General features: G+C 32.3%; 1 protein-coding gene across 1 annotated transcript in view; it reads right to left on the reverse strand.

The window, feature by feature from the left end:
- Window positions 1–8,831: 8,831 nt before the first annotated feature.
- Window positions 8,832–9,839, reverse strand: part of LOC120430411 (uncharacterized) — a 216,976-nt gene continuing 215,968 nt past the window's right edge. The window contains exon 3 of the mRNA XM_052711409.1: window positions 8,832–9,083. Coding sequence (XP_052567369.1) covers window positions 8,919–9,083 — 165 coding nt within the window. The 3' untranslated portion in view covers window positions 8,832–8,918. The remainder of the gene's footprint in view (window positions 9,084–9,839) is intronic.

A 9,839-nucleotide genomic window follows, 5' to 3' on the forward strand; every position in this document is an offset into this window, starting at 1 on the left:
ATATTTCATCTGTTTGTGCCTTTAAGCTCAATTGATTGGGGGGTGTTTGCGATTTTCCACGCTCCATAAAAAATATTTTTTGTATCGACGATTGTTCACGATGGAGAGGAAGAGGGAGATTTTCAAAAATGTGTACAGGTTTTTTATGGATGGTCCCTCTTTATAAAAACATAATTCTTTTATAAAAACATAATTCAGCTGAAAAACCAAAAAATGCTAATTTTGGAAATTTAATTTTCTATATGACTGCTCTATTCGGTTATTATTTATCACAAAATTTTCGCTACCAAAATGAAAAAGGACACTATTCAACGGAAAACAAAATCTGAAAACCCATAAATAACATGCTATATGGTTGGTAAAGGAGAACATTTCACCGGGGTTGGTACCCGGAGTCAATAAATTATTTTCAGCAAGAATGCAAATGGCTTTCCAGCAGGTGAGGACAAGTTTAGACAAGTTTTTGCTTTGTTTTCGTGATACAACTGTAGCTATGCATGAAAGTAAGATTTATGTGCCATTTGAGCTAGGTGTAAAACGAAGTTTTATGATTCGTATGAATATTTGCTTGGAATATTTGCAGTTAACTATTACTCACTCTAAACATCAAGTTACAAAGTGTTCCAACTCGTCACCTCAACGGAACGAGTTTGTATCGCTCAAGTTCCTAATTACATTGCTCTCGTACGAGCATCTCGAGAATCAATTACAATTGCAGATTCCGTCACTCAAAAAACTTTTTCCCCCGAGAGCTGTCGGAGCAGACACATTTCAATTGGCACCGAACTTTTACTTACCGCCAAAGCAACAGAGAGCAGATTACCATGAATGTCATGTTAAGAAGTGGGAGGGGAGGGCGAGGTGTCTGCAAAGTGTCACGGAAATTTAACCAACCTCCTCCCCTCTCACACTATCGCAGGGAGTTGTCATGCTTCACTTCGTCGAAAATTGTGGTAGAAATTATTGTATCACTTAAAACTAGAAGTATCAGCGCCTTCCCATTTCGTTCCAGGAAGGAGCAGGGGGAGGCGCAAGGGGTGCTACCGAAGTGTAAATTGTCACTGGTGGCAACCACCACGAATTGTCTGACAGTTTTGTAAGAAGGGGGATTTGGGTGAGGAGAAAACTTTTCAAACTACTGTTGGTTTGTTCGGTACATGTTCTAGTTTCACCATTACGACATGTCTGGATTTTCGGGGGAAACTTGGCATTGGGAGCGATTTGCCGAAAAACACGATCGATGCACTGAAATTGGTTTTGAGTGGAAATTATATTGGTTTCATTTGGATTGGCTTGAATTTCTAAAAAAAATTTTTTAAATTTTGCATCAATTCGGACTAAGCAATTCAATTTTCGTTAAAGTTTTTTTTTCCAAATCTTAAGGGGGCAAATATATAAAGTTTTTTTTAAACAGAACCTTCATCGAAAAAAAATCGACCTAGAAAACATTGTTTTTGCAATTCTGTTGTCAAATTATCAACATTTACTGTCATTCAAGAAAGATTAAATGTCGTACATTTCCATTGTTTTGAGTGCTGAAAAGTGTTACTTTTTGAATTCATGTGGTTTTATATGTTTTCCTGGTAGTTTTTTTTACTCTCATCAAATTAACTTTGTAACAAAATGAATGGAGTCACTGGCTTCCTGCAAGAACTGGAATATCTGTTTATTAGTAAGGATTTTCGACATTTTCGGGTGATAGCCATCCAGCCAGTAAACTTTTTTCGTCTGTGGTTAGAGGGTGACGAGCGGGAATTCCCGGGAAATCGGCCATTTTTGGACCTCTTGATTCCCGGGAAATTTGGTCGAGACTCCCGGGAAATTTTATACTTACAAATATCGACCCAAAATTAAAAATTTAATCAGAAAAACATTTGAAAAATTCAAAATTGTTTAGAATATTGGATGTTCAATGTTCGATTCTCAAATTTGAATAAACCAATGCTTCTCTAATCTTCTTATTCTAAAAGTGTAAATTTAAACTTTAAAAAAATTTCAATAACTATAATTGAGAGTAACCAAAAAATGTGGACCCCAAAATTTACCTTGAAACATTCTTAACAGTAACACACCAGGAATGAAATATTTATTATTTTTAAGAAGGAAAACCTTTTCAAGATAAGTTTGATTTCCATATCCTCTATCAAGCATAGAAAAACTCATAATCTTGTTTTTTTAATTCTTAGTAAGCCAATTTCGCTGTATCGAGGTAATTTCCTTTTTTGATGTCAATAAGTAATTTTGTGTTTTGCATATTAAATTATATTTATGTTGGGAATAAAAATCAGGCATTATTTGTAAAGTTAGTGTCCGCTAATTGTGAACATTTACAGTTGATCTTAAGAAGGAAAAAATCAACTAAAAGTTTTTACTTTGTGTCGTTATTTATCATATAGCAAAAATGCCATATTACATAAATGGAAAATTATATATTAGTTATATTTTTACTTTCAAAAAATCTAATAATAAGTTCAACAACAAGTTCATCAAACTTTTAAAAATCACTCAGTGCGAATGAAGATTCGTAAACATTTTAAACTGCAATTTCGAGTCCCAAAAAGGCTCAAGAAACGATTTTGTATTTGTAGATTGAGGTAAAAAATTTAAATGAAGAAAAATTTCCTTAAAACAATGAGGTTACTTAAATTTACATTTCATTGAATTAGTATGAATTAATTGTATCTGAATTCATTAAAAAGAAACGTTTTTTTTACTTTTCTTTTTAAGTTATTGACACTATTGGCTAGTTAAAAAAAATCCCGGGTCCCGGGAATTCCCGGGAAATGGCAAAACTCAACTCTCGATTCCCGGGAAATTGAAAATTTCGAGAGTTGTCACCCTCTATCTGTGGTTCATGTGCCCATCATTAAATTTCTTATAGGCAGCTTCATAAAGTGCTTTGGATTTTTTTTCCGGAATGTTCATAAAAAGTCAGAATCTGTTTCAGACTGACTCATTCTGCTTCATAACAAACTAGTTTAGAATCCACAGGTTACTGAGTCATTATCTTGGACGTCAACACATAGTGTTTTTCCTGTATGAAAAACTCTTTCAAAGATTTTTTTTAACTTCATAAAACCTTGTACGAAACGCGGACCAAAACTCATTTTTTCAGCACTCGTCGTATTTATCCAACTCTGTATATTTCGTTTATTTTTGCGTTTTAATAATTTTAATTTTGAAATGTATTATGAACGTAATTCCCTGGGCCTTGTAAAGTCAAGGGGCATGATTTGATCCTAGTGCATTAGTTAAAATTTGGGTATACATTTTTTTTATAAGCACTATGGACACCACTTCATGCTACGAGAACTCGCTTTGCCGCAGCCCCAGGGCTTAAGCGTTGACCGATAAGCTGTCTTCGTGAACTAGGTAGTTCTCCGATACTGAAAATATCACAATTGCACAAGACACCGCTGCTTCTGTGACTTTTTCACTATCACAATGTGGGATTTAGGATGGGACTTAAGAATAGTACAATTGATTTGTTGCTTAGCATTAGCATTTAAAATAAATCGGTATCCTTTCCAAATCTATTTGATGTTAAAGTTAATTGAAATTTTTAAGTAAGAGTAATGCTGTCAATAAAGTTTGATTGATATAGAATACTAGGCATTCTTTTATGTCAAATTGTCCATAGAGTCTCGATCAATCAATAATGTAATGGTATCGGACAAAATTCGTTGATCTGTTGAACTAACGGTTGTCGGATTATGGTTGTATCGACCATTGTTGCGAATCGAGGAACTACGGATCTTTTGACGTAAATGGTATTTTCTTTTAAAATCGCGATTCTATCCTATTTGTGTATCAGTTCATAATTTTTTATTGTTTTTGATAGAAATAGTACTACAACAGTTAAAGGAAAGTTTAGTTTTGAACATTAAGTTTAGAGGATTTTAGATTAAAGTTTAGATTTTCAATCCAAAGTAGTTAGCAAATGAATATTTGGACTTGAATAAATAATTGAATAAATTGGACTTATGAATAACACACAACTGTGCATTTATTCTAGAGTCAGATCCATACAGCGTCAGTGTTTATTTGGTCGAAGTGTACTAATTCATTGGCAGATCTGATTCTAGTTGTAATGTACTACAAGACTACTGACGGACATGACAGGACGAGGGCCCAGATTAGAGGTTTCAACATCAACGATGTGCAGCTGGACCACCCTCCCAAAAAAAAAAAAAGAAAAAATAAATGTATTATGAACGTAATCTAAAAAAAACTTCAAAGCGTACACAACAAAATATGTTTAAAGTTTCTATTTCAACAATAAATCTAAATGCAATGTTTTTAAACTCAAAATACTAGTTAATTGTCACGCCCTTTTAAGCACTGAAAATTGGTTTAAAACAACAACAAAAAAATGGTCAGACAATATTTGTAATGTAAAGTTATCTGTGATTTTCTAAACAGCTAATACTTGTTTTGCAATTCAAAAAAAAATATTTTATGTTTTTTTGTAGCATCTTAATTTTTGAAAACTAATAAATATTATACATATTTTAATCATGATTTTTATTATCAATTTTAATCGAGCAAACATACAAAATAAGTGTTCAAAGCAGATCAAAATTTATTCCTTTCCTGTCTAATGCTCATGATTCAATTATCAATTATCAATTATTAATAAACAATATAAAACTATATTTAAAAATATGAGAAATAACATTAAAAATATAATGACCGTTAACGGCCCTATGTTTTAATTTGGACGTTTTGAAAATTACGTCGTTTGTGGATACCCTTAGGTTCATGGGGAGTTTTCCCTATCTTGGCACACCCTGTGCACGCTAGTGAGTATGATTTTTTTTGGTAGACTCAATATAGAATATAAACATATTTTGTTTGGCATACATAATAATAAATTGTATTCAAATCAAGCCCTAGAATAAATATTTACCATTTTGTTATTTATTAAAAAAAAATTATTGAATACAAGGTTCATCCAATTTTTGGGCTGGTCATTCAAAAGAGACGTGTATCCTGTACCTGTACCTTAGCTCAATACTTTTAATTAGGATAATGTACAATATATCTAAACAAGGATAACAGTTAAAAGAAATCTTTTTTTTTTGTTCTATGTATTTTAAATACACCGCAATTTCGAATTCAATGTGATTCGAATAAAATAAGTCCAGTATAAATAACTTTGTTTTAAATTTTTTATACATCTGAAAAATAACCTTTAAAAAATCAAATAAAATGTCTGCAACAATCATTTCATCAAATAAAAAGAAATCAGTCAATGTAATATTGAGGATTGGTTTACTGCCGCTCTAATCGAGTCCGTCCCATATTTAAAAACAGCAAGCCGAGAAAAAACGCAAATCAAATTTGTCCCGCCCATAAGGTTACGTGTTAGAATTTCACGAAAAATTTTATTTTCTACGGTTGGAACAAAGTACTAAATTTTATTGGGTTTTCTGAAAGTTCACATGATTTCGAACCAAACTGCATCATTACCTCAAAATTGACGAAATTACAAATGGGACGGACTTGCTTTGAGCGGCAGTTTAGACATTCATGTTTTATATACAACATGTTTCACAAATTATCTATAGGACAGCACCTATGACTTTTAACCGAAATCAATAAAAAAAATCTGCTATATAGATGCCGGTGCTTTTTTTTAAATATTAAAATTGATATTATTAGTCAGTCTTTTCAAAATAATTGCTCGCTGGGGATTATGCGGATCTGTAAACTGAATTTTTAACAATTTTCCTTTATAAGCCAAATGAATGCTGATATATGAAAAACGAAGTTGACATTATCGCTGTTGGATAAGGACTTCGCCACACTGGGTACCTAAGTGTTCGATATTATAGCACATATTGACACTTAGAATGTTGAATGCTGTTATATGCTGGATAAAGTTGTTAATTCTATACAATTCTAAACGATTACTAAGTAATCAACTGTTCACCTTTTTCCACAACTAAATCTGAATTTCCGGACCTGAATTAGTTTTTTTCCAATGTTGTTGAAACTATTTTTGAAAAGTCAGCTTTTTCAATTTGTTTTTTACTTTATCGACCGGACAGCTGGTTGCTGAGATGCAGACTCTTAGAGTTATTTTTTTTTGTTAAAAATGGGTATTTAGTTGTTAATGTCATCTAATAAGCTATCATTTTTTATCTCGTGATATCTCAAAAATAGTAAAATTTTCAGTTATATTAAAAAATAAAATGCTCAAATTCAAAATCAAGCTCAATAACTTAAACGTCAAAAATAAGTAATTTAACACTTATTAGTTGCATTATTGATATAAGACGACCCTTTCAAAAACTTTTTTTTAACTGTTTTAAAATGGGTCCCTTAAATGCCTTAAACTTGAAAGCGGTGCAATTTATCAAAAAAATGTTACTGATCATTTTTGATTGCAAATTACATTTTGCAATTAAAAACTACGTGTTAAATTTTGCATGGCATTTTTTTAAACTTTTTTTGTGGTCTCGAAAATATTTGAAATAGAATTTGAAATTTAAAGAAGCACAGTCATGCCTCGGTTTAGCACCGCATATGGGGGATGCAAACCGAGGCGTGCATAGCATTTTGGCTATAATCCTATGAAAAATCATCCAAAATTTAAAAAAATATAATGTTTTAGATTCAGGATAGTTTCAGCTATCCATTGCAGTCAAAATTACATGAAAATGCTCACAAAATACGTATTTTCCTGTATTTTTTAAATACAATTTTTTCTCGAAAAAAAAAATTCTGGACCCTTGTTTTTGTAAATTATTGGGATTTTTGTCATAAATTTCGGACAAAATTTAAAAAATCAAATTTGTTTAAATATTAAAAAAAATTATTCTTTCCGAAATCTATGAAAAAAATCAAGATAATTTGAAACCCATATTGCAAAAACTAATTTTTTTAAGTTTAAAAAAATACAAAAAAAAATAGTTTTTTAATACGCGTATCAAATGATCGGGATTCTTTCATACATTTCGAAAATTATAACACAATTTTTTGAAAATACTCAAAAATTTTACATCGATTTTGAGTTATTGATGCAGTTTGGTTCAATATCGTGTGCTCTTTCAGAAAAGCCTTTACGAGGAAACGAGGAAATCCATTTTTTACGCGAAAACTAAACTCGTAGCCTTATGTGTGGGACAAACTTCAAATGCGTTTTTCTCAGCTTGCTGTTTTTGCATATGGGAGGGACAATTATGCGAACATGGGCAGTACGGATTTTGAAAAAAAAAAAACCAAAATTTCAGTGTTTTACAATATTGGTATCAATGATCGGGAATTTTTCAAACATTTCCAATGGTATTTTTTTATAAAATATTAAAAATTTAAATAATGAACAGAACTGAAATTTTGAATATTGGTTAAAATTTATTTGAAAACTTATTTAGTGTTTTCAAAAAATTGTTTCATAACATTCGACATTTACGAAAAAATAGCGATGGTTTTTTTTAAAGCTTTGTTTTGTGAAAATTTTAAGTATTTGTAAAAAAATGTGTAATTATTTTCAAAATGTATGAATAATCCCGATTATTTGATACCCATATGAAACACTGAACAACTGAAATTTGGAGTTTTTTACGTAAATAAGTAGTTTTGTGAGAAATTTGAGTATTTAAAAAAAATGATATTATTTTCGAAATGATGGAAAAAAATAATTGAAATTTTTAGTATCTTTTCGAAAATACGTAAGTTTGTGAAAGTTTGGAGCATATTCAAAAAAAAAGTCAGTACTTCCGAAATGTATGAATAAATCCCGATCATTTGATACCCATATTGCAATAACAATAATTTTAAGTATTTTTTCAAGAAACATGGCATTTTCAAAATACAGGAAAATACAAATTTGGGAAAATTTTCATTTTATTATGACTGCAATGGAGAACTGATATCATCCCGATTCCAAAACACTATTTAAGTTTGAAAGATTTTTCATAAGATTATAGCCAATGTCTCCCATATAGCCAAAATCTCGTAAGCTCTGTGCTTCAGTTATGCATTGGGCCGTGCTTTGTCGAAGACACTTCATCGATTAGAAAATCCCCGTTTAAGATGCAGGTTTTAGAGAAAGTGATTAAACATAGTAAGTTGAAACTTCAACAGGTAACTTTTCAATTTAAAAAAGAAAATGTTGGTAATAGGGAATTAAACTACAACTGCTCAAATTAATTTGATTGATAGTAAAAAAATTAAAATATTCGGCATTCGATGGATAATTTTTCATAATTGATCACAATATTCTCAAATTTTTTACCCTTTCTATAAAATCAATGCCCTTTTCTCGTTCAGTGCACCCCCTCCTTTAAACGATCAAAATAGGAAGCAAACGTATTAGCTAATGGCGTTTCGCCCGTGCTCGGTTGTTACATACTTTCGGGGGTTTATTCAGTACCGAAACTTTGCGCTGCTGCAACAACGCCCTCTCTACAGCGCTTAAGCTCCCTGCGTGGAAGGAACAGTAAATCAATATTTACAGTTTGCGGGTGGGGCCGGGAAACTTTTCCCATCAGGGTGGTGGAAAAGGGCTGGGATGATTTCTTGTTTTCTGTGTGAGTAGTGTTTGCGAAAGAGAATGAAACCTTGTGACTGATGGTTGCAACTCTTTCAGGATGTTCGAAGTGAAGAAGCTTTTAAGCTGCATTTTTAAATTAAATTGCATTACACTTTCTTCTGGAGAGGGTGAGAAAGAATAAATAAATTTAACTTTTCTCAAACCGATTAATTGCTAAGTATGACTAAAGGGTGAAAATTTGCTGAAAATTGCTTTCCTTGCAATTTTAGGATAGAGGGGGAAAAAATGACTAAATTATGCAGGCTCTGCAATCGCAGTCGGGTCTATTTTTAGAGTCAATTTCGTGTTACTCCAAGTCAATTGATTACTTTGAAATGTGAAAAAGGAAACTGAAAAAATTTAACAGAAGAGTTCATTCCTAAATAGAAATAAAAAAACAAAGTGGTAGTGCACAAACACAACAATGCAAAAATCGTCCAAACACCAAACAAACCCAATGAGCACCCACTCTGTCCACGCCGGCCACCTTGCAGACCAGGAACGCGACTCCGCCAAGCTGGACGGTGGTATTGTGGGCCATCACCTGGAAAGACAGAGCGAGAAAAAGAGATGAAAAAAGAGTTACACACTACGAAAAAAACGTGTAATTTTCGGTTTAATTAGATGCACATAACTGGAGCGTCAGATTATACGCAAAATTGTGTCAAATTAGACGTGAAGTTACACGATCCGAACAGTCTCCAAGATCGTGTAAAATTACATTAAACGTAATTTCGGTGCAACAATTTTGAATTGGAATCTGATAATTCTTATTGGAAAAGAGAAAACGAGTCTATATTTTCTAAAATCAAAATGTTTTTATTGCACACAATTCACACAATTAATCACACTTTTTCAAACACTCTTATCACTTGTTTTCTTTGTTTTTTTTTCAATTATTTTCACCGGATTGCTCCCATAAACGCTCTTCATTGGCTTCTTTTCCACCAGTAATCTTCCGGCATACAATTTATACCGTGTTGGCCACCCCGCTGGAGGAAGCATCAGAGGAGAAACAGCGAGATTCTTGGACACTGCGTTTTTGTTTACTTCAGGAGCATTTTTGATTGTGGAAACATTCCCAGAAAGTTTCCAGCCAGCTGCTCAGCTGCCTCGGCGTAGCGTTTTGAAACATTTTTTTCCTCGCGTTCCACGATGTCCGCAACCTGAAAAACAAAAACAAATTGCAAACGACAATAAACATTAGCTATTTATTTCACATCAAATAAAGAATAAACTCACCTCTGTCAGAAATTTTACCGTTTTTATCCAAAATGGTAGCAGGTTCTGGTCAGTAGTA

The sequence above is a fragment of the Culex pipiens genome, unplaced genomic scaffold (genome assembly GCF_016801865.2).
Source record: "Culex pipiens pallens isolate TS unplaced genomic scaffold, TS_CPP_V2 Cpp_Un0007, whole genome shotgun sequence".
Lineage (NCBI taxonomy): Eukaryota > Metazoa > Arthropoda > Insecta > Diptera > Culicidae > Culex > Culex pipiens.